This window comes from Cajanus cajan, chromosome 7, assembly GCF_000230855.2.
Source record: "Cajanus cajan strain Asha chromosome 7, NIPB_CcT2T_4, whole genome shotgun sequence".
In the NCBI taxonomy this organism is placed as follows: Eukaryota; Viridiplantae; Streptophyta; class Magnoliopsida; order Fabales; family Fabaceae; genus Cajanus; species Cajanus cajan.
In genome coordinates this window covers 44406073-44429727 of record NC_138523.1, presented here as the reverse complement: position 1 = coordinate 44429727, position 23655 = coordinate 44406073, and the positions used below count along the sequence as shown (strand labels likewise).

General features: G+C 31.4%; 5 protein-coding genes and 1 long non-coding RNA gene across 6 annotated transcripts; 5 read left to right on the top strand and 1 right to left on the bottom strand.

Annotated features, from left to right (window-relative positions):
* Nucleotides 1-1784, bottom strand: LOC109788227 (uncharacterized). Its single transcript, XM_029270085.2, has 2 exons — nucleotides 1343-1784; nucleotides 1-1163 (listed from the first exon to the last, which is right to left on the bottom strand). The coding sequence occupies exon 2, from the start codon at nucleotides 1145-1147 to the stop codon at nucleotides 248-250; it is 900 nt and encodes a 299-aa protein (XP_029125918.1). The 5' UTR covers nucleotides 1148-1163; nucleotides 1343-1784; the 3' UTR covers nucleotides 1-247.
* A 3383-nt stretch (nucleotides 1785-5167) lies between these two features.
* On the top strand, nucleotides 5168-7160 carry LOC145950175 (uncharacterized). Its single transcript, XR_014428283.1, has 2 exons — nucleotides 5168-5716; nucleotides 6253-7160. It is a non-coding gene; the product is annotated as an uncharacterized LOC145950175 (long non-coding RNA).
* Nucleotides 7161-13937: 6777 nt separating this feature from the next.
* On the top strand, nucleotides 13938-14687 carry LOC109795410 (calmodulin). The gene has a single exon (XM_020354907.3). It carries the CDS (start codon nucleotides 14149-14151, stop codon nucleotides 14533-14535), a length of 387 nt encoding a protein of 128 aa, XP_020210496.1. The 5' UTR covers nucleotides 13938-14148; the 3' UTR covers nucleotides 14536-14687.
* Nucleotides 14688-18018: 3331 nt separating this feature from the next.
* On the top strand, nucleotides 18019-19557 carry LOC109795232 (uncharacterized). Its single transcript, XM_020354671.3, has one exon. It carries the CDS (start codon nucleotides 18334-18336, stop codon nucleotides 19342-19344), a length of 1011 nt encoding a protein of 336 aa, XP_020210260.1. The 5' UTR covers nucleotides 18019-18333; the 3' UTR covers nucleotides 19345-19557.
* A 2047-nt stretch (nucleotides 19558-21604) lies between these two features.
* LOC145950041 (uncharacterized) lies at nucleotides 21605-23023 on the top strand. The gene is made up of 2 exons (XM_083060960.1): nucleotides 21605-21650; nucleotides 22482-23023. The coding sequence occupies exons 1-2, from the start codon at nucleotides 21605-21607 to the stop codon at nucleotides 23021-23023; spliced, it is 588 nt and encodes a 195-aa protein (XP_082917086.1).
* A 55-nt stretch (nucleotides 23024-23078) lies between these two features.
* Nucleotides 23079-23655, top strand: LOC145950040 (uncharacterized). The gene is made up of 2 exons (XM_083060959.1): nucleotides 23079-23507; nucleotides 23626-23655. Exons 1-2 carry the CDS (start codon nucleotides 23079-23081, stop codon nucleotides 23653-23655), a joined length of 459 nt encoding a protein of 152 aa, XP_082917085.1.

The window sequence follows — 23655 nt, the reverse complement described above, 5'->3', positions numbered from 1 at the left end:
TGTAGAATAATTTTTTTGTAATATAGATATCATAAAATTAACATTTGAAGATAAATATACAGCCAATTGGAGTAAAAAATAATGTCCATGATCTGTTCAAATGCACAGATATATTGAGGGTATAAATTTAAGAGTGGAAACGGTACAAGCAAAAGTACTCATCTTTAATTTCAAGAGTAAAACAGTCGCATCCTTGATAAATATCAACTCACTAAGAGGTCTGTTAGTATGGTGGATTTCCACAAATCTAGTCGTTCTTCCACGCGTATAAAATATGTGAGAAGCCAAGACCTTGCGACTTGGTATCAGAAAACCTCTGAGAGAACGACCACTGCACCACATTTGCATCAGAAAGGGGTTGACCAGCCCACAATTTTTCCTCGGAGATGCATGTTCTGAACATAAAGACAGCATTTCCGAGCGAAGTACCAAAGAGCCAATTATAAACATCCCAGAAAACTTCCACTGCAAGGCCATCCACCAAGATGGTATGATTCCCTCTAAACTTCCACTTCAGCCGCTTCACCTGCATCACCGTTTTACTATCTATTCGAATTACAAGGCACGGATCAGACACCCCTGAAGTGTCACATTCTATGACAAGATCATGAATCTGACCATTGTCACAAAACACAGCCTTGTTGCCAAACAACTTCTTACCAAAAACATGTTCCTTCTTAGCAACAAACACAGCATTAGAGGGTAATGGGATGGCACCGGATTTCTTGAAAGCCTCTTTCCTCAAATCTCCAAGGAGGAGAACCATTTGCCGATCTACAACTACTCCTACATAAAAACCCTCCAACGGTTCAGGACCAACACCAAATCTAGCAGAAGAAAGATCCCAATACACATCAACCTTACAAGAATAAGCCTCTAGACTCTTACAACCCCTCCTCTTGGAGAACACCCAGGGTTTGATATCCACCTTACACAGACACTGATTTGAAGAATCATCTATCCCAACGCTAAGCCCTTGCCCCATCAAGCTCTTACTCCACGTGATGGTTATGAAGCAGCACCTACCTCTTATCCTGCATTGGTAAACGCAGATAACCAGATTCTGTGAAGCCTTGCTGGCGTTTGAAGATGAAGAATCCGCAACCTGAACTGCATTTTCACCGAAGCATGAAGGAAAGTCCTTCATTTTTTTTTCCTTCTCCCTTCCAAACAGCAAGCTCAACTCAATTAAATTTCCAACCTTTTGGGGAATTTAAAAACAAACACAACAGAGGGTGTCTGGATTCTCAGACAGAACAAAGAGTAGACAACAAATGTTCTCTCTCTCTCTCTCTCTCTGAGGATAAGGCAGAAGTTGCAGAGAGGTAAGAGAGAGTGTTACCTTGATGGATCAGAGAAACAGTACGAGGCGTCTGAGAGAGTGCTGAAGAGATGGGGTCTTTAGATTGGAAGCCATGATTCTATCTATCAGTTGCTGAGAGAAGAGGCGCGTGCAAGTTGAAGACAAATTTGGAGGAATGTAGAGAGTGAAAGGGGGTCACAGAGAAAGAGACAAAAAGCAGACTTGTTTCACTGTCGATGACAATTGAAAAAAAAAATTCAAAACAAAAATAATAGTGTTGAGTAGTGTATTAGCAGAGATAATAAAAAGAGACTGTGACAAGGCAGAGAAAAGAAGGGGACAATGTGGAAGAAAATGGTAACTGGGTGGAACAATTGATTCGTTAGGGTTACTCTACACTGATTAAAGCTAAGGGAGGGAAAGAAAGCATTTCTTTTTTGGTTTTGGTTTTGTTTTTTCTCACTATGGTGTGGTGTGTGAAGTTGCTTTTACCTGACAAGCACATATGAACCAACAAGAAAGAGAAGAGCCTCTCATTTCTCTTCACTAAGTGCCGTCCTTTGGGAAAATTCCAAATAATAAATGATGCGTTAAAATTGAATAGTCTATGAATGTAAATTCCCTTAATTTGGCATGTATTCAAAGGAGAAAATTGAATAGTCAATGAATGTAAATTCCCTTAATTCTGCTAACATTTTTTACTTAAAATTAAAATTACATTTTTATCTCAATAATATACATAGATATATCTAAAAGGGATATATTTTTGTAACAATCATTTTGATTTTCACTTTAGAGTGAATCTTTAAGGGGGGTGTATTGGATTAGGATTTTAAAGGACTTTTTTAGTTAAAAAAAATCCTACGGATTTTAAAAGATTTTGCAGGATTTTCATGACTTTTAAGATTTTGCAGGATTCTACAAGACTTAAAATCAGAATTTTAATGGATTCTGCAAGACTTTTAAATCAGGATTTTAATGGATTCTGTGGGATTTTGTAGAATTTTCATGGATTTTTGACATTTGATAAGATTTCAAAAAAAATTTCATACATTCAAATTTAAAGAGTCAAAGACAAAAATAATAAAAAAAAATAATGTCTAGAGAATTAATAATAATAATAATAATAATAATTCTCTATAATATCTTGTCCTCTTAAATAGCATTCACTCACATTCATATCTATACTAGTCCTCCAAGCATTAGCGTATTTTCGCTCTTGTTCCTGGATTTGAATAATAGGTTCAAAAGTATGATCTTCATTAATTGGTAACGTTGAAGATGAAGGTTCATCCACCGCTTCAATTGGAAATTCATCAGAACGACATTCTTTACGTAGAAAATTATGTAGTGTTACACATACTAACACAAGTTCTACTCGTGTCTTAAATAAAAATGGAGATGCTGACTTAAAAATTGTGAACCTTGATTTAAAAATACCAAATATTTTCTCGATCACATTCCTTAAAGACGCATGACAAAGATTGAACAATTCTTTCTCATTTTCAGGGTGATTACCCTGACCTGCAAAATCTTGTAGATGATACCTTACACCTTGAAATGGAGCTAAAAATTGGCGTCGATTAGGAAATCCACAGTCCACCAAAAAAATAGTTACCTAATTACATATGCAATATATATAATATTAGTATAATAATAATAATAATAATAATTATTATTATTATTATTTAAAGAATAAGCATTTAGATATAAGGAATATATATATATATATATATATATATATATATATTATTTTAATTATATATTATATGATAATTTTTAACGATATTTATAAATATAAATTATTCTAACAAATATTTTAACAATATTTCCTCTTTTAAAAAATAAGCTAATGAAGACATAAATTCTAAATCCTAAAAAATTAGATACTGCAACGTTTTATGTTAATTTTCTCTTTTAAAATATAAAAAAGTCCTAATTTCACAATATAAAAAGAAAAAGAAAAATTCATAGTAAAAAAAATAAAATAATTGTTGAGTCATAAAAGGAGGAGAATAAGAGTAACAAACTTAAGGGAAGAAGATAAATCGCAATTTTTATGCTAAGAGGGTTCTTCCCCCAATTAAGATCAATTTTCATCTCATTTTACTCACAGAAACCCTAACAAATTCATCTTTTATATATATATATATATATATTGTAGAGATTATAATATCAATTTCATCTTTCACTTTTTTCTTTTCTTGATGTGTGTTATAAAAAAAATTACCACTTAAAAGTTAAAATTTTAAGCATTTTTTTGTGTTATATAAAGGAGCAAATTCAACTACATAGAATAAAATAAAGCAAGTCAATTAAAGAGAACGAACAGAAAAATAGAACAAATCAATGACACTATCATTTATATATCAGAGTTTCACAAAATAGGAGAATGAGATGAGAACAATATTACAATATTATATATGAGCAATGAACAATAGTGCAGTATTATTAGCAAAGAAAAAATGGAGAAGACAGGAGCATAGAAAAAAAAGATAAAAAAACTCACTTGAAAAGTCACTTCAAACAATCCTTCGAAATCCGATGGGTTTGGATGGGATTGTTTTATGAATTTGGTATTTATAGATAACACTAGAAAGTCCTTCAAAATCTCTCTCACACAACAATCCTTTAAAATCCTTATATTTTTGAATACCAATGGATTGTTTTTAAGTTGTAAAAAATCTCAAATGAATACCAATGGATTTTAATGGACTCTTTAAAAAATCTTGAAAATCCTGATTGAATACCACTGGATTATTTTTAAGTGACATAAAATCCTGATTGAATACCAATGAATTTTTTTACTCAAAAAAAGTCTTTTAAAATCCTACGAAATCCTAAACCAATACACCCTCCTAAGAGTGAGTCTTTATACTCTTGAATGTAAAAAGAGTACTACTGGTTTTACCCGTATTCAAAGGGGAGTGAAAGGTTCGGAAGTGGAGCCCACAGAGAGTATCGTGTAAAAATGCAAGCACGTTCTCACAAATATGCTTCCATACCTCACAATAATCACACGACAACCTGTATTTTGTTTCATTTTTTATTGCCAATCATTTTCTAATTTTATATTTTATCCTGCTTCATCTTGAAGAAAAGTTTTGCAAAAAATATTAAACGAGAAAGATAAGTTTTAACATGTTTAAAACTACTACAATTCACTTTACTTATTGTCATTACAAATTAAATAGATATAAAAAGCTGTCTTGGATCAAATTTAAAAGAAATTATCTTATCAAATAAAATTAATGACAATATTGTAACAAAAAACTTTTTCTCCTACATTACTTCATTGTTTATATAAATCAGGTTTGAAATTTAAAAATCTATTAACTATTTAATTTCACCATTTACCAAACATTTAAAACAAAATAAAAATAACAAAAAAAAAGAAGCTATAAAATTTTTTATAACATAAGATTGATAATTGGTAAAACTCAAGAAAAACACAAGTGATTGTAAAACATAAAAAAAATCATACAAATTTTAGAATAATAGTTCAAATAAATAAACTTGTGTGTAAATATTGAATATTAGGAATAAGCAGTTTAAGAAACATTAGAAAAATAGTGAAAATGGAATAATATTGTAAACGAACAAAAGAATAAATTATCTTATAAAATAGACTAAGGGTATGTTTAATAAAAATAGTAGTTTATAAATTTTCAATCAAAAACACAATTTAAATATGCCTTGTAAGCATGTTGTAGCTATTGCATATGAGAATGAAAACATAAAGGACTACGGCCTTTTGGTCATAATAAATAAAAATAAAATAAAAATTATTGAAATAAATTTAATATAATTATTTATCAAAATAAATTATTTTGGACACATAAAAGAGAAGTAGATCAGAAGAAAATGTCAACATCGATAACGAGTCCGATGTACAACAAAAGACATCAATGGCATTGACATCATCCATGTAGAAATTTTTGAACATAAAATGTGAATAGCTTTGACGTTTTGTGTACACCTCTCTCATGTCCCAATGTGTCTGCTCTTTCTGCATGTGTTATTTGCTCTCTCTACATGTGCTCCATGTGTCGTGATGTTGTGTGCATGTGTTTTTGTTGTGGAGTAGAAAATGTCAGCCAGGCTAGCGAGTTCCATACAAACCATGCAACCAAGCTGAAAACGCTAGACACGACGACTTTTTCAAACCACCAAAATTTGAGCGACTATATGAAGCATTATGCAAATGTTTTCTAAGCCAATAGTGTCACTACGACTGATGTTTTGCGTTGTGCAGGCCCGTGATCGTCTAGTCTCGTCCGGAAGAACTCGTGATGCTCCCGTCTTCTCTGGCAGGCTCCCCAAGCAGACTTTTGTGAATGTTTATTATCTTCCTGGTGTGGTGTTTATCCTCACATTATCCTCATGGAAACTCCACCTTCAATGGGGATCATGGTTAGTGTTAAGTGGCATCTGATGATGAATAACGACAATTTGGGCAGGATTATGACTAGTTTCTGATTAGTCTTGTTTCAATGTATATCCTTTGTCAAAGATAGAAATTGATATTTTTTTTACAATGGTGACAACAAAATTGAAGTTAGGACCTTTTGCTAACTATTCAAACCTTCGACTAACAAAGGTTTGATAAGTTAAACCTCACTCATTATGTATTATGGTACCCTTTTATTTTAGAATAATCATATATTTGTCATAGATATAGACAATGTGAGACTACATTTCATTTAGTAGAATGGTAATATATTTTGGGAGTTGCTTAACAGTGAAGAGATTTGGCCTGCCTCGAGAAAAAGCAGATAATGAAGTAATATTTTTATAACTATTTGTGAAAATGAGAATTTTTTTTTTCAAACCAAACAAGAAAATAGTCCTATACATCATTATTTCTCTCTTTTTCATAGTTAGATTATGTTGATGCCAGTGATTGACCTACATATGCAATTCTTCAATTTTGTTGTTTCTAATCCTAGACTCCATATGGTGGTGTCATGTGGGAAGCTTAAAGTAACCCCATCTTACCTTCTTCAACGTCTTTATTGGTGATTCGAGGTAAGAGAAGTTTGTTGAGTGATTATTATTATGTTATATGTGACGAATTGTTGTTATTTCCATAGATGATTGGCTGAGTTGATGAATTCAGGAACTTATATTTACTATTATGTGATTTTTGGTTGATTTTGAAAAGAAGAAAAGGAAAAATGGTGATCTTGAATTTTATGGGTTGCATGTTAAAATTATAGTTGTATTTGAGTTATTTGTAGTGCATATGTGTTTCCTAGTGTCTTGCATGTTGGTTTTGATGAGAATTTGCAAGTTTTAGAGTCAATCGTGGTTTTGCCAAGTGTTGAAATCACTACCGCTGTAGGTGCAACTTCATGGTGTTGAGTGTGATGCAGGTTGTAGGCTTTTTGCCTCACTAATATTGGTGTGGGATAGGTAATGTTATGCATGAGTTAGATGGGAGTTCTTTGACTTGGGCATGTCGAATGTGGATTGAAGGGCGTTAGGCGTGGTTGTCCTTTGAGCTCTTTGACTTAATCATGTCGGGCGTGAATTGAGAGGAGTCAACATGGTTACCTTTAGAGCTCTATAACTTGGTGACATTGGATCCAGATTGATTAGCATTGGGTATGATCAAGTAAGTGACTCTCTAGTTGGATGACGTCGAACATGAGTCAAATAGAAGCTCTTTGCCTGAATAACATCATGCATGAACTTTGTAATATTGAGTGTGATGTACATAGAGACTCCTTATCTTATTCACATCAGACACAAGTGAAATGATGTCTAGCATGGGCAAGGCAAAGACTCTGTCTCGCCAGCGTTGGGTGCAAATTGAATAGCGACAAGCGTGATTATGTTGAATGAAGATTTTTAACTTAATTGATTTTAAATGTTGAATTGTGATGATAATTATTTCATATGATAATGTTCTGAGTTGAGTGAATTGAAAGTTAATTAATAATAGAGTTGTATGATAATAAATTGAAAGTTGATTGAGCACATCTACAATTTCTACCACAAATCATTTTTACTTTTTTGCCTTGAGAATAAATTGTGCCACTTTCTACTATCATTGAAAAACATCTAAACCAAAACAAGAAGATAGGTTGTTAAACAATACAATTTTTTTTTAACAAATTAGAGGTTAAGACGAAGAATGAAGATGTTCATGAGTAACAAGCTCCAAACAAGTGAGAATGATTGAATATGAAAGGAAAAATGGTAGAAAATAAAAAAGAAAAAATGTATTTAAAAGAACGAGTATTAACATGTCACTTTAGATTATTCAACCATCAAGGGTAATGTTTGGACCAACTTGATTGACTGAAAAACAGTTTTTAGAGACTAATTTGCTAAGTGCACTGCCATCACCACATTAATACATTATCAACGTTCAAGAAACATCAAAGCAAATTAAGGGGAAAATATAGCAATTATCAAAAGAAAGTGTACTCGATTTTCCCCTATTGTTTTACGTAATCCGTAACTCAACAACTATGACGAGGGATAACAATTCCTCATCCTCCCATCTCCATATCTTATTGGGATCACCAAAAAGACCAATACCTCCTCACACTTCTTTGTGGGACACATCATTTCATAAGTATGCTCCTATCATTACGGAAAAGGTCATTATGGAACCAAAAAAATTAGTTACATTCTTTGAAAGCTAAATAATCAACATCCTATGTGATAACGAATAATATTATTTTTACCTTTTATTCATATTTATTTTATAAAGAGGAAAACTCAATTGAATTATACGTATTCTTACATCATTCAACAATATTTTATTAAACAATCTTATTTCAAAATTACTATTACATCAATTAAAGTTTTTATCAGATGCTGTCCCATTTCTCTATTTTTTACAAGAAATAAATGACAGGATATTTTACACAATTTTTTTTATAAAAGGTATATTATAAATTATTTCTCATATAAAGAGTGAAAGTAGTATATTAGTTGATGAATGCAGGATTTGTTTATAAGACAAAATATAAAAGAGAATTTCTACGGTACCCTCTATAAAAGAAGGGTACCGGTACTCTTGATAATGTGTCACTTACGTGTAAATTCAAGTTATTTATAATTTTTTAATTATTTAAAATTCACATCCACGTCAGATAAATGATTAATATGAAGTCCACTTTTTTTCTTCTTTTTTTTCCGGAATCTTTCTGGCTTCCTGTTTCTTCCCTCTCTGCGGGCCGGCGAGCGAGACGGCGAAGGCGGAGACCGCGATTGCCGGCGAGTCGTGGAGGACACAACAGGTGGAGATCGAGTATCAGCTTCTCGAGATGGTGGCTCTAACGAGAGTGGTCGTATTAGTGCACGATTGAGTCTCTCTCCAAGCAAACCCGTGCGATGGATGTCGGCGGTTTCAGTCTCCTCATCTTCAGGCCTTGCACAGGCCTTTCCCTTGCGCAATCTGCAGGCATTAGTGGAGGGGAGTGGGTGGCAGCGTCAACGGTAGAGAGGTCAACAAGGCGGGAGAGGAGGGAGAAGAGGGAGGGGCGGAGGAGAAGAGGGAGGGGCGGAGGAGAGGAGGAAGGGGCGGAGGGAGACAGAGGGAAGAGGAGAGATCAGGTGAAACAAGGGTTACTGTATAATTATAAAAATATTAATAAAAACTTAAAAATAAATAATATAAAAATTTAAATACAAAATAATTCTTATTTAAAAGGTTGACATAACATTTAAATTATATGTACATACACATCAGATACAGTACTTAAATCCCCTCATTTATTGGGGGTACAATAGCAACCCCTTATATAAAAAGGAAAAGGAAATAAAGTAGTGGCTTTGTCATGGTGTAAAGCATCCAATATGCGTTACGTGTAAGTGACTCTTTGTCGTGGCCAGATATATACTCTTATATATTCCGCAAATAATGACATATATTGACCTCACTTTGTAGTGTATATTTTGTGTCATCTAATTATTGAAATTTCCACGTAACTCCCCTGTGATATTTTGTTTCCTTATTACGGTGCGAGAGCTTGTGACTGAGTAATTCTGTTCCAAAGTCCAAACACTGTTCTTGTTGTCTCCTTCTTACTCTTATGGTTAGCAAAATCTTGTCATTCCATTTATGATGCCATGGCCACAAAAGTAGCGATCACATAAACTTATCTGCATTACCTCATTGTAAAAGGAAACTAAAGTCAAAATGGAATAAATTAGTACATGACAACCTGGATTTGTCGCCATATGAATATTACATTGATATATGTATATATAATATGATATATCCTTCATTATCATGATTCATGAGTGACATAATCTACAATGAGAGCGATTGGGTTTCTTCCTTTTCCATTCTGTCTTGCTTATTTTCAATCAAGGGACAAATAATCATAAAATAGACTATTATTGAGACTAAATATGACACGGGTAAAAGTCACAGGTTATATCAATTTTAACTATACAATTTGGTTTTTACTTTTTACCCAAGGTTGTAACTTGTAACATCATTTTTCCTACAATAACGATGCATGTACGCTCGTACTTTTTTTATCATCGTGTTATTAACAAAGAATATCCAATTCGAGACTTTATTTAAGAAAATCAAATAAATATGTTCAAATTAACGATCTGTTGGTAATGTGATATTATATTATTTTTACTCATGCTATTATGTTTGATAGTTAAAAAAAATATTGCAATAATAATATTAAATATTAAGTATAAGTTTTTATATATCTATTTTAAAAATATTATAATAAAAAATAATAAATGTTGATAAAATGTGTGTAGAGAATGCACACAGAAATAGTAATTATTATTTTTTTTTCGTAAATAAACTTATGAAAAGCAAAGAAGAGAAATTGACAAGCATAAAGGGTTGCAGATTTGTTAGTGAAAGCACAAAAGATTTGTTAGGGTTGGAAAAATGTGTTGAAATTAAAAAGAAAGACGTGAAAATCATTCCTCGTTTTTGTTGCCATGGACCACTTGAGCCCAAAATGATCTCCCATCATTATAAAGATTGACATTACTGCCTTACTGGTAACCAGGTTTGGCCCAAATCTGCCTAAGCACATGGACTAATACCCTTACTTGTTTTCATCTATATATATACAAGCTCTGTTTATTTTAATTATTTTCTTAAAAACATTTTTTAATAAAAATAAGCAACTTTTTGTTTTTTTAGTGTGTTTGTCTAAACTACTTATTTTAAAAATAAACAATTTTCTATCTTTTTTAAGAAATATATGTTATCTGTTTCTTAATAAATTATTTTTTAAGTTCAAACAAATTGTCATACTGTTGTAAACTTCCTCTATTATAGTTAAAAAAATTACAGTATTTTTTTTTTCTTTGAAATAAGGATTTTGTTTTGCAGATTCAACCAAATTCAAACATGCAAGCCTAACGGCTGAATTTTAGCGTTGTGGTCAACACAAGTGTAGGGTAGGTAGTAGGTATATAGCTGACATGAATGGACCACCCAACATACATACTCGAGTTGTTTTATTTATGCAGAGCAGACACACTGACATACATTGTCTAAGGAGTGATTGTGTGTGTCACTGTTTGCCTCTTACCTGAAAGTCTAAATTCTGTGTGAATCTGCCTATTAGCATTCACTACTGTTTCGTGATTCTCATTAAAATGCTGTAGTAATGTAGTGAGTGAATAACTGCCACATTATTCAATCTGCTGTTGATATTGTTCAGTATTGACTGATAGATAGGTGATGGGTTAATCTCATCTGTGCATGATTTCAGTATTTTATTTTCAGTTCTACTTCTGTTCAGGACAAAAGCAACAGCACTGATGGTCACATGGTCACGGTACAATTTTGTTAGGTTAAATGAATTAGTTGGTGGGTATATATATTATTTGAATTTTTAATTAAGTTTTCAAATTAAAAAAGTTTAATTGAATCCTTAATCTTATAAAAAAAATTGTCATTGATTTTCCCAATATTTATGTTGTTATTTTAAGCGCTTTCAAGCTGCTAAACTAATTCAAACTAATTAACCCCTTGTCCCTGCTCCAGTCAGATTGGAGGATTGGTTTAATTACATTAGAGCCCATTCAGTTCCTATACTACTACAATATTCAATTATGTTACATTAGAGCATTATCATGGTGTAACTATGAATAGGTTAAAATACTTTTTATTTTTATAATTTTATTTATTTTATTTTTTTAGTTTATGTAGCTTAAATAGATTTTTATAGTTTTTATAATTTTCTTATAACTTTTTTTTTATTCCTTATAGTTTAAGATACTTTTTTTTTTAAATTTTTATACTTATAATTTTTTAATTATTTTAATTTTTTTTGTTATTATTTTTGTAACATTATCTGTTTTGTATTGAAATAGTAGAGGTTTTAAATTTTGCGAGGATAAAACAAAAGTATCTTAACAATAAGCATCACAAATAAAGATATAAAACAATTATAAAGCGTTGAGAGATCTAATTCAAAATAATTTTAGCAAAATAAATTCAACATCAGATATATAAAGTTGAATTAATAATTTTCACATCAACATGAAAGAGACAACGTTATAAAAAAAAATTAACATGACTAAAATAATTAAAAAAATTACAAGTATAAGAACTAAAAACATTCATCTTAAATTATAAGGATAAAAAAGGATTGAAAAATATAAGTATAGGGATTAAAAAAATATATTTCAAACTATGATGACTAAAATGTAAAGTAAATGAAATTATGATGATTAAAAAAATATTTTAACCTTGTAAATATACATCTTTCTTTTATAACTAAGTATTTTTGAAGTAAGTATTGATTAATTTTCATTGAAAAATGTGAGTGTGCATGAAGTGAGTATTATTCTATCAACATAGTATATTTTATATTGTGTTTTAAAAATTGAATCAGTCATCAAACTGGTTAGAATACTGGATCAGTGAGTTTGAAGTCGAACCGATAAGTCAACATTAAATTTGACTTGATCTTTATTAAATTTTTAAAAAATTATTCACATGATATATATTTTACACCTATAAATTTTAATAAAATTCATACCATATATATCTTAAAGAAATCCTCAAAAATATTGTAATTAGTATAATAATGACATAACAACAAAATTATAAATTAGTTAACAACATAAGTCAATATATATAATATAATTAAATATATAATTTTAATTAAAAATATATTTTATAAATTATTTAAGTCAATTATATGACAACAAAGCATGTTGATTTAGTAGTCGTTAAGATTTTAAATAATTACATTCACATAAGTTCAAGTTCTATTTTTTCTAAATCTACCTTTATTTTTTGTATTGCAAGAAAAAATACATAGAAAAATATTTTACTATAAAAAATTACTCAAAAATATCATGTACAGTCAATGTTTGAAATAATAAATCTTAAATCACAATTGATTTGGTTTGCTACACAATAAATTTCAATTTTGTTACACAATAAAAAAAATATAATTATAATAATAATAATAACTTTTTCAACAAATTTGTTGTAAAAAATCTCAAATTTACACATAATAAAATAAATCAAATGCATAATATATTTCTTGCATAATAAATTACAAAATACTCACATAACTAATTTAAATTTAACATTAATAATAATAATAATAATAATAAATTAAGTAGGTCAATAAGTCAATTCGTCCTAACCTATCTGACAAATTAACAAGTTAGACATAATAGGTTAAAATATCTAATCAGATCCATTAATTTTTTGGTAAGTCAACAAGTTAGATGAATTAGTAAATCAGGATCTCTAATATCTAACCTATCAATCCTTGACAGATTATCTCACAAATCATGACCCATTTTAACATCCTATACATAGTTTCCTACTACTTGTCTCGGTTAATGTTGCTTAAATATATTCAAGTTTCTATACTTGCCTTATTTTATTGATTTTGGCATGATATGTTCTGAAAAATATATTTCCAAAGTTGGCTTCATAAATTCATGATTGTTTCCTTTGCCCTCTCTCAATCCCTAATGCAGAAATGTTTAAAGGATTAAAGCTTTGCCCTGATTCCCTGAACATGAACAAACAGAATAAAAAAAATGCGTGTTGATTGTGATCTATCTCATAATTTGTGTATCAAACTTTTGGGTGTTTGCGGCTATTCTATAAGGGAAGAAAAGAAAATTGACACCCAAGTGCTGGCTACCCCTCCTTAAGAGATGGAAAAAAAGAAAAGGAAATAAATGATTAATACAATTAATGATATGTGTAATTAACAAAAAGAAAGATGAACACTAATTAAAAGTGAGAAAATCTATGTTAATATCTAAAAAGCATAAAAATAAAAAAAAAAAAGATAAAGATAAGCTTTAAGGAAACGTTTGGTGTAAGGTCTTTATTGTCGTTATCTAAAATTCTTGGATTTTAGGTTAATATTTTGTTATTATTGTACATAGGAAGATTTTAGAGAAATTAATATTATAAATATATATCTCGGTTGATTTGAGAGATGTTAGACAGGCATCTTAAATATGAAAGCCAGAACACATTTAATATGTTAGTTTTTCTTCAGCCTCTTAAATATTTCCTTAGCAGAATTACAGGTAGTACCTAATGATCACCCACGTGTTATTTAAGAAAGTGCAGGTAGTGATATTTTCAATTTTCACCCACCCCAACGGCATATTCCATTTCCTTCTCCAACATCGCATCATGTGAAGGAAAGCAAAACCATTAAGAAAAACAATAATAAAGCCCACATGGCTGTGGTCTAGGGCTCTACAATAAAGGCTAATCAACCATTGGAAACGTGAAGTTAGGGCAACCATATATTACTTTATAAATAAATAATAATAAATAAAAAATAAAAACGAGGAGAACACAATAACACAACTCTCACCACCCTCTCATTGTTTGCTATTCCGATATGAGCATAGCCGTAGTGAACAGCTTCACCGTCACAGAGTTCGTAAACGACAAGGCCAAGTTCGATAGCTTCGTGAAGGAGTGGTTTGCCATGATTGACGAGAACGGCGATGGCAAGCTTTCGTGCGACGAAATCCGCGGCAGGTTCGGCATGCTTCTGCCCTTTGGCTCCGAAACGCCGCCGCAGATGGAGGAAGAGATATTGAAGCGGTTCGATGAAGACGGAAACGGTGCACTGGATCCGACGGAGTTCAAGTCCTTGATGACGGAGATCATGCATGCCGTCGCTCGTGGCATTGGTGGCTCTCCCATCATCGTCGCTCTTGGCAAAAATAGCTTGCTTTTGAAGGCTGTGCAACATGAATTGGCAACACCACCCTCCTCCTGAAATCAATTCCTTGCATCTTCTTATGCTCTTTTTATACGGTTCTTTAACTTAGATTCTTAATCTTTTGTTAATTATTCTTTCTACGTTTTGTTTAATTTCCTTTGCTAGCTGTGCCCATCGATACAATTATAAGCTCCTTTTCTTTTACTTCATCTGGGTCTTGCCAACTTCAGTTTTTGGTTTTTCTGAGGATATTATAATTAACAATTGTAGATCTAGTTATTCATGTGCTTAAATTAATTGTTCCTGACGTAAAATCTTTTTAAGATATAAATTTTGCTAAGATATATACAAGTTGAAACTGCATAAAGAACATCTTTAATAGATAAATTATAAAAATACTTATAAAAGGTTTTATAAAAGAAAATTAAACAATGCCTTTTGATTTTGTGTCGATCGTATTATTTGAACTTAGAAGTGCGGTAGAGAGATAGTAGGTGGAAAAGGGTAACTTGGCTATTATAAAAACTCTTTAATGAAAGGTGGTGAGTATTTTGGGACGTTAATCCGCGGTACAATTTTAAAATTAGAATAATATTTTTGCTTGCCAATGTGTTGAAAAAATTTAGATAAATTGTATTTTTCAGATATTTATGAATAATAGGATGTTTCATATTTAAAAAGTTGTATATTGTATGAATTAACGTGTTACATGAGCAAACCAGAATGAATATATTAATGTTACACACATATATATAATATCATGATTTCTTTTAAAAAAAATGTTATATACAGACTTTAATATGTATGCTTCACTCCGCATGCTGGCATCTTACTTAAATTTGTAGGTGACTCGTGTTTAGTGCTTGTCAGCATAAATTATTTATTTTAAAATTCATTTCAATTTATAAATAATTTCGGGGTTAACTTTAACTACCTTATTATTTTTGCTGGAAAAAAGTATCTTATTATTTTAAATTAAATGTTGTTTAACATGCCGGGCATATTTGAAATTCTAGTCAATATCCAACGAATACTTCATAAAAGGATCCAAAATATTTTGATATATAATTTAGAAGTCAAAGAAATATATATATATATATATATATATATATTTTTATCATAAATCAATACATTTAGGAGACGTTTGGTACATAATTTTTTTTATATTAGTAAAAAATTTTAAGGTGAGAATCTTAAGTTTCTATGTTTTATAACTATTTTAAAAAAAATTCAAAAATATAATTTTACATAAATAATTTTTACCTCACTTTTATATAAGAATACTCGCAAGGAGGTGAGAAGCTAACTTTCTAGAGAGAAAATTTAATATATATTAAAAGATTATATTATCATTTTAAAAAAATAGAAAATCTCTCTATCTCTCTCGCACTCTTACTCCCCCTCTCTCTCTTTTTTTTTTCTCTCTCTCTCTTCCCTTCTATTTCCCTCTCTCCCTCTTTCACTTGCCCTCTTCCCCCTCTACCTCTCCCTCTCTCTCTCTCTCATTCTCCTTCTATCCCTCTCTCCTCTCCCTCTCTCTCACTCTCTCATTCTCCTTCTATCCCTCTCTCCTCTCCCTCTCTCTCACTACTAAAAAAGTGTCATTTTCTTGCAAATTTTCTTGCAAAAAAAAATACTCGCAGAAATTTTTTGTGAATTTTCTTGCAAAAAAATATTTACAGAAATTTTTTTTGAATTTTCCTGCAAAAAAATATTCACAGAAATTTTTTGCGAATTTATTTGCGAAAAATAATTTAAAGATATTTCTTACAAATTTTGCTACAATTTTAATAATCATAGAAATTTTTTTCCATGGTAAAAATTTGCAGAAAATATTGTAAGAATTTTATTTTGTTTCTTGCATATTTTCTTGCAAAAATAAATTCGCAAGTAATGTTTACTAAATTGTAGAAAAATTTTGCAAGTAACTTTTCCTGCGGATTTTCCTGCAAATTTTAATCCACAGGAAAAATAAAAAAATATATTTAAATTTATAAGTTTAATATTTTAAAAAAAACTTCAAGTCCCACATCGATTGAAAATAAAACAATTAAATAGTATATAATTTGGGGCAACACTTACCTTACAAGTTGATTTATATGGTTGAGTGTTAGGCTTATAATTTACAATCTTAGAATTTAAAAGATTATGTATCACATGTTGGAGGCATGGAAACAAATGCTTCGGATGAATTCATTGTGAGCATTTGAAAGTTGAAAAATTATTGATAGAATTTATAGTAATTTCTTTAATTTTTTCCTAAAAAATATTCTTACAAAATTTCTTGCGAAAAAATTCGCAGGAAACTTTCCTGAGAATTTTTTTTTTGCATGAAACTTTCCTGCAAATTTTTTTCACAAAAAATTTATCAGGAAAATTTCCTGCGAATTTTAAAATTCGCAAAAAAAATGTTATCCACGAAGGTATTACTTACAGATAAAATTTCGCAAGAAAATTTGCAGGAACGACGTGAAAAATTTGCAGGAAAAGTCGCGTGTAATAATAGAAATTCTAGTAGTATTTCTCTCTCATTCTCCTTCTATCTCTCTCTCCTTTCCCTCACCGTCTCTCTCTCCCTTCCATATCTTTATCTCTCTTTTTCTTATATTTTATAATTTTTTGACTTTATCAATTTTAATAATATTATTAAATTTTATTTTGTTTCTATAGTTTAATAATATTTGTTAAAAAAATTTAATTAATTAATTAATTTAAATAAAATAAAAAATATTTTTATTCTTCTTAATTATTATGTAATATATTTGTTGAATTATATATTTAAATAATTTTAATTATAATTATTTTCTTTTTAATAATAATTTAATATCATATTTATAATAAAATTTGAGTAAATAAACATATATGATAATTTTATTTAAATAAAAAATATTTATATTTCTAGATATATAATAATGAAATCAAACATGAAAATTTTTAATTTCTAAAAATTCTATATAAATAATTAAATATTTTCATAAATTTTTATGAGTAACTAAATATATTTTAACAATTTCCATAATTTATAATTTTTAAAAATTATGATTTCTAGATATGAAAAAATATCTCCTTATAAAACGTCACACTTAAATTTCCAATTCTCCTCTTCTTCTTTCAAATAATGAGTAAAAATTGTTGAACTAAAGCTAAAATATTTGCCAGACGTCTAATGCAAATAAAATCACAGTTAACAAAATTTTAATAAAAGAAATAAAATACATTTTTAAGTCCTCTGTAATATTTAATTTGTAATTTTGAAAGTAGTTTACCAAATTTTGTGCACTATATTAAAAAGTATAATTTAGTATTGAAAAAACCGGATAATGTGAAAAGCGTGTTCCCCTTCTCGCACCTTCACCTGGGTGCGAAAACATATGACACGACCATTTTATATCTGGAATTCAAAGTTCAGACATTATAGATAGAAATTATGACATTTCATTTGAATGGAACTGACAAGATACACTGATTTTCTAAAAAAGTAAAAAAGGGTTCATGGCATGGCATATTTTCTTGTTAATTCATTGGTCAATTGGAATGACTTGGAAAGTTGGAGACTCCAGTGCAACCCAGCTCACCATCTTCCATATATAGGAAATAGGAGCGGTTTGAACCCTCGTCAAAAGCCGCAAATCAAGGAATCCAACAAACTCAATGCCAAACCCTAACACATAAAGCCTCCTCCTTTTCTTTTTTAACATCATTAATTCCACACTTTTCCCAGCATCTCAAAGCAACTTCATTACAACCTTAAACATCCCAAACGCAATAACATTATAACAAACAAACATTAACCATAGTATATGGTTTGAGAAACACACACACACACACAAGAGGTCCAAGAAAGAACAAAACAACATGATCCCAGCTTGTTTCAGCCAACCCAACACACCACGTTGTTCAAGAAGCAGCAGCATTCAAGTGCCCCAAAATCTAGTAACATGCGTTTACCAAACTCAACTTTGCAACACCACCACCTACCTCACCCTCACCTGGTCCAGAACCCTTCTCTCTCACACCTTAACGGTTCACGCCCCTCATATTTTCTCCATCGCCATAACCTTAAACCCGTCAACCTTCTCCTTCTTCCGAACAAGGTCAGGTTCCAAATCAGTATACCTCTCTCGGCCCCACAAACGTTCTCAAAAACTCAAACTTTACTGGGACTTCTCCAAAACACTTTTCACCGCTCAAAACAACTCGGCCGAGCCAGACTCATGCTTCTACCTCGCAATCTGCTTAGATGGAAGAGTTGAATTCTTTCTGGGTGATCTTGCTCTTCCCATGCAGCTTTCAAATTCAACTCACCAACTTGGTGACCAAATTCTCGTGTCGAGAAGAGAGCACGTGTTTGGCAGCACGTGCTACGTGTCGAGGGGGGAGTTTATGGGGTCCAAACGAGAGATAGAGATTGAGCTATGCGATGGAGAAGTGCTGAGAGTGAAGGTGGATGGTGAAGTTTGCTTGGTGGTGAAAAGGCTTGCGTGGAAATTCAGAGGTAACGAGAAAATATTTGTTGATGGCGTTGAAGTTGAGTTCTTTTGGGACGTGTCGAGTTGGGTGGTTAATGGTGAAGAAGACTATGATGGCATTGGCAATGGTTATGGTGTTTTTGTGTTTCACGTTGGAGATGGTGGCACCTTGTGGCCTGAGATGGTGGGGCCGGAGAAGAAGTTGATGAAGAAGAGGATGGTGGGACCCACTGTGTCGCCGTCGATGTTGACGACGTCGCCGTTGTGCTCCGATGTGTTGCAGTGGGCGGAGGAGAGCAGCGATGGAGGGAGGAGCTCGTGCTCTTCATCAACCGGGTCTTCTGGGAGTAGTAATGGTGGCTTCTCTTTGTTGCTCTATGCTTGGCGTGGAAACTAGCTAGAGTATGAAGTTTTGGAATTGGATTGGTTCATTGTTCTTTTGCACATTCATGATTTCACTTGTGATTATTGAGTTTTAACTTGAAGTGTTTCAGTTAAAGAAACTATTGTTTTCATGGGGATTTCAACTTTGATTAGTTATTGGAGAGTTGAGTTCATTTTTGTATACTCACGTTTCCCTCTTGTAAAGTTGTTTTATTTCCCATGCGAATTATTTTTCTCATGTTTGTCTTCAAGTAGTACGAACAAATGAAAATAGTTACATGTTTATCCATTTCTTGCCCTCTATAATGAAGTAGTGGACTTGGTATGTTACTTAAAATGAAATAATGAGTTTTATGTACTAGTGATTGCAACAACCGAGGATAAAAAACCAAATTCAAAAGTCACACCGTGAGTCATGTAAGGCTCCAACACAAAGGTAACATTTAATATATAAATTAAAGTTTAAGGCAGAGTAAAACCAGGTCCCCATGCACCAGTATCGTTCCACCTTGGATTCTCATATTCAATAATACCATAGCAGTGTCATAGACTCATCGACCCCATTAGCCATCATATAGTATGCAGAATACAGATAGAAAGGTTACCGTATCTTTCTTATAAATAAAGACCGGCATGGTGGAGATTCTCTGCAGCATGACTGCTTTATTTGCTATTACCATTTTCTAATTTTAAATCAGCCCGGGCTACAGAGCTTGTGTGCAATTAATTTCGTATGTGAGAGGCCCAAAAGGTTTGAGTAGGCTTAGGCTGGCCGTTGAAGTCATAAGCTACTTTCTTAGAAATTGCAAGTTGCAACCCCAAACCCTTGTGTTTCATCCCACAATCTTCTCTGCTAAATGAATTCAAAATTCAAATGAACCAACTTTCACATGACTTGTGCTTGAACTCCTCCGAATCTACGTTGCTATGTGGAATATTGTTTGGTCAAAAGTAACTACAGAGCCTTCTTAATTTACAAATGCAACTAAAATATGATATATTAAGCAGCTACTCATACATACAAAATCTACTAAAGTCTAAAGGTTGGGTGACGGCATACTATTTGTAAAGAAAAAGTTCATTTTAAGCTTTAAGACAGTTAAAGACAATCTTGAACTTGCTGGCTGTGCTGCAGTAGTAAGAAATAGTGGAGGGAAATGACAACGGATTATCATAGAAAAACTGGTTGTGTTGACAACTCTATGGCGCTGAACTCATGATCATGAGATGTTCTAATCTAAGCGTGTGTTTGGTTGTGCGTCAGTAATCTGTTATATTTATTTATATAATTATTCTCTATTTTTATTATTATTATTATGGATTAACATTAATTAATAAATTATATTTATATATTAATATCAATTATATTGCATACTATTGTCAATTTATGGATAATGCTTATTGGGCTTTTGATAAATAGTCTGTGATGGGTTGGACTATTAAGTAGCCCGTTGAGAGATCCCTGGTCTCTACTGGTAAGGATAAAGAACTGATATCCCATTAGTCAGTTCATAAGAAGAAATACATTTTGTCTTCTATTTTTCTATCTCCTATCAGGAAGAGAGCAGTCTTCTCTCACGCTGTTCAAGATCGATAAGAATGGATCCCTCGTTGATTCCGGGTACGCAATTCGTTCTAAATTCTACTCGTACATACTATAATATTGTATCTTACGTTATTCATTGTCTGATGATCACTATAATGTATAACAATTGGTATCAGAGCTTGGTAAGATACATGATTATGGTTGTTTTTGGTTATAAAATTTGTATCCGATGAGTCCTATAATTATATTGATAAAATTTGTTCTAAATTAGGGATTTTCATTGTAGAATATTTGTCATTTTCCATAGCAGATTTTTATTCGATGTCTTTGTCATGATATTATGCGACAAGTTTATTAGGTATATCTTATTGATAATTGGAGTGTGCTTCTGTTCTTGTTTTTCTCTTTGCCCTTTCAACTCCTAATCGAGTTTTATTTTATTTTATTTTATTTTATTTTGAACTATTGTATCGGTAATTTGATTAATATTAAATACACAATAAATTTTTATAAATGTATTGTTTATGACTTGGTCGTTTGCGCATCATAACAATTGAATTAATTTTTCCATGATGAGCGTTTTCATTGCAGCGGTGTTAGTTACCATTTTTTATTGCCTTTATGTTATATTTATTTATTTATTGTAATTGTAATTATTTTGAGAAAAATGATTGTGGATTATGAGGCATTGTGAGTGGGCCTACGCGGTTTGCTGGGCTCAGGGGCCATGGCTGCATCTCTGCAAAAGATGACATCTCTGCTGGTGAACGGAAGTATGACATCTTTTTCAGTTCACTACAAAAGATTCAGGAGCCTAATACAATTATAAAAATCAAATTCAAAGTTTGGGACATTTAGTTAATGCTTTTGTCAAATAAATTAAAAAAATAAAAAATAAAAAATAAAAAAAAAATAAGTCAAAGTAAAGAGCTAATTAATAATCACGTACATTTCATCGGTCACGAGTATTTACGAGCTGGTACTTGTTTATATAAATTAATATTATACTTTCAGAATTTGGGTATGAAATTTTAAATAACATGCTAGTATATTGTACTATCTTTGACAGCATGTTTATACTCTAATTAATTTTTTTTAACCCTTAATTGTATTAATAATTATTTATTTTGTACTTATTTCATATGTTGTTCATGCATAATATAATTTTATTATATTTTTAAGCATGAGTAATATAATTTTATATGATTGTGAGCTCACCTATCGTGGGTATAGTTATATAAAATTTGGGTGAATGAAATAATTTAATTATTTCTCTAATTAATTTTATATTACATTAATGATAATTATGCCCCATCGGTATTTTGTTGTTAATGTATTTTGGTATTATGATACAATGCATTTTTTAATTTTTTTTATTATGTGAATTATTTGTCAAATACCCTATCGGTATTAGATTTTTTTTTATTTATGCGTTGTATTTTGTATTTCTTATTTGTTATGGTTCGGGACCCTTAGGCGGGATCATAATAAATGAGAAATTTTATATTATAGGTAGGTTTGGCTGTGTATTCAGAAACATTTAATTTTTTTTTATTGCATAATGATTGTGCATATTAAATGTTTCTTTGTTGTTTTGATACCAGCTTCTTTGCCTATGCAATTGACTTCGGTCAAAACTTTGAATGGGACAAATTTTGAGGACTGGAAAGAATCTCTGGATTTATATTTGGCAATTACTAATATGGACTTTTCTTTGAGAGAGGAAGAGCCTCCGGCTCTTACTCCTGAGTCCACTATTGCCGAGAAGGCTTCTCGTGAGAAATGGGAACACTCAAATAGAGTGTGTCTGATGGTGATGAAACACACTATGGAGAAGTCTATTCGACAAAGCATTCCAGAAAATGATACGGCTAAGGATTTTCTAAGGTCAGTTGGAGAGAAATTTAAGACTTTTGACAAAGCTCAAAAGGGTCAGTATCTGTCTCTTCTTGAGAAGAGCAAATATGATGGTGTCAGTGGTGTTCGTGAGCATATGATGAAGCTTGTACACTACTATAACAAGCTCAGGTCTCTAAAGGTGGAGCTTGGTGAGAGTTATTTGATTTGGCAGGTTTTAGAATCTCTTCCTTCTCAGTTTGATGTGTTAAAAACTTCTTACAACACTCAAAAAGAGGAGTGGAATTAAAAAGACCAAGTCTCATAGTGTGCAATTTATCGCTTCTACTTCTGGCACTAAACATATGAAGAAGGGTTTCAAAGGAAAGTCTCATTTTGAAAAGGCGAACACAGGGAAAGCACCAATGCATTTGGAGCCTAAGAAGAAGCGTTTCAAGGGGAATTGTGCCTATTGCAGGAAATTTGGGCACAAGATAGATGACTGTTATCTTCTTAAGAAGAAGAATACTAATAAGGAAGGTATACTCCTATTTGCTCTAGCTTGTTTTGAATCTAATGTGGTTAATGTTCCTCCAAATTCTTGGTGGTTAGACTCGGGTGCCACTATTCATGTTGTGAATTCTTTACAGGGGTTCACAAGTCTGAGAAAACCAAGTGATGTTGAGTCCAAAGTTATCATGGGAGATGGAGCTAGAGCATCTGTTGAAGATATAGGAGTAGTGTCTTTATGTTTACCTTCTGGACATGTTTTGTTATTAAAAGATGTTGTTTATGTACCTTCCATGAGAAGGAATTTGATTTCAGTTTCAGCTTTAGACAAATGTGGCTACACTTTTGAATTTGGTAATGGTAAACTTGCTGTTTGTTTCAATTCCATTACTGTTGGTTCAGGAGTTTTATGTGATGGGCTTTACATGTTGA

Excerpts from the sequence above, each read along its gene's own strand:
- LOC109795232 (XM_020354671.3), top strand. The coding sequence starts at position 18,334 with ATGATCCCAGCTTGTTTCAGCCAACCCAACACACCACGTTGTTCAAGA.
- LOC109795410 (XM_020354907.3), top strand. The coding sequence starts at position 14,149 with ATGAGCATAGCCGTAGTGAACAGCTTCACCGTCACAGAGTTCGTAAAC.
- LOC145950041 (XM_083060960.1), top strand. The coding sequence starts at position 21,605 with ATGGCTGCATCTCTGCAAAAGATGACATCTCTGCTGGTGAACGGAA. Across the intron at positions 21,651-22,481 it reads ATCTCTGCTGGTGAACGGAA|CTTCTTTGCCTATGCAATTG; the intron begins GTATGACATCTT and ends TTTTGATACCAG.
- LOC109788227 (XM_029270085.2), bottom strand. The coding sequence starts at position 1,147 with ATGAAGGACTTTCCTTCATGCTTCGGTGAAAATGCAGTTCAGGTTGCG.
- LOC145950040 (XM_083060959.1), top strand. The coding sequence starts at position 23,079 with ATGAAGAAGGGTTTCAAAGGAAAGTCTCATTTTGAAAAGGCGAACACA. Across the intron at positions 23,508-23,625 it reads TATTAAAAGATGTTGTTTAT|GAGTTTTATGTGATGGGCTT; the intron begins GTACCTTCCATG and ends CTGTTGGTTCAG.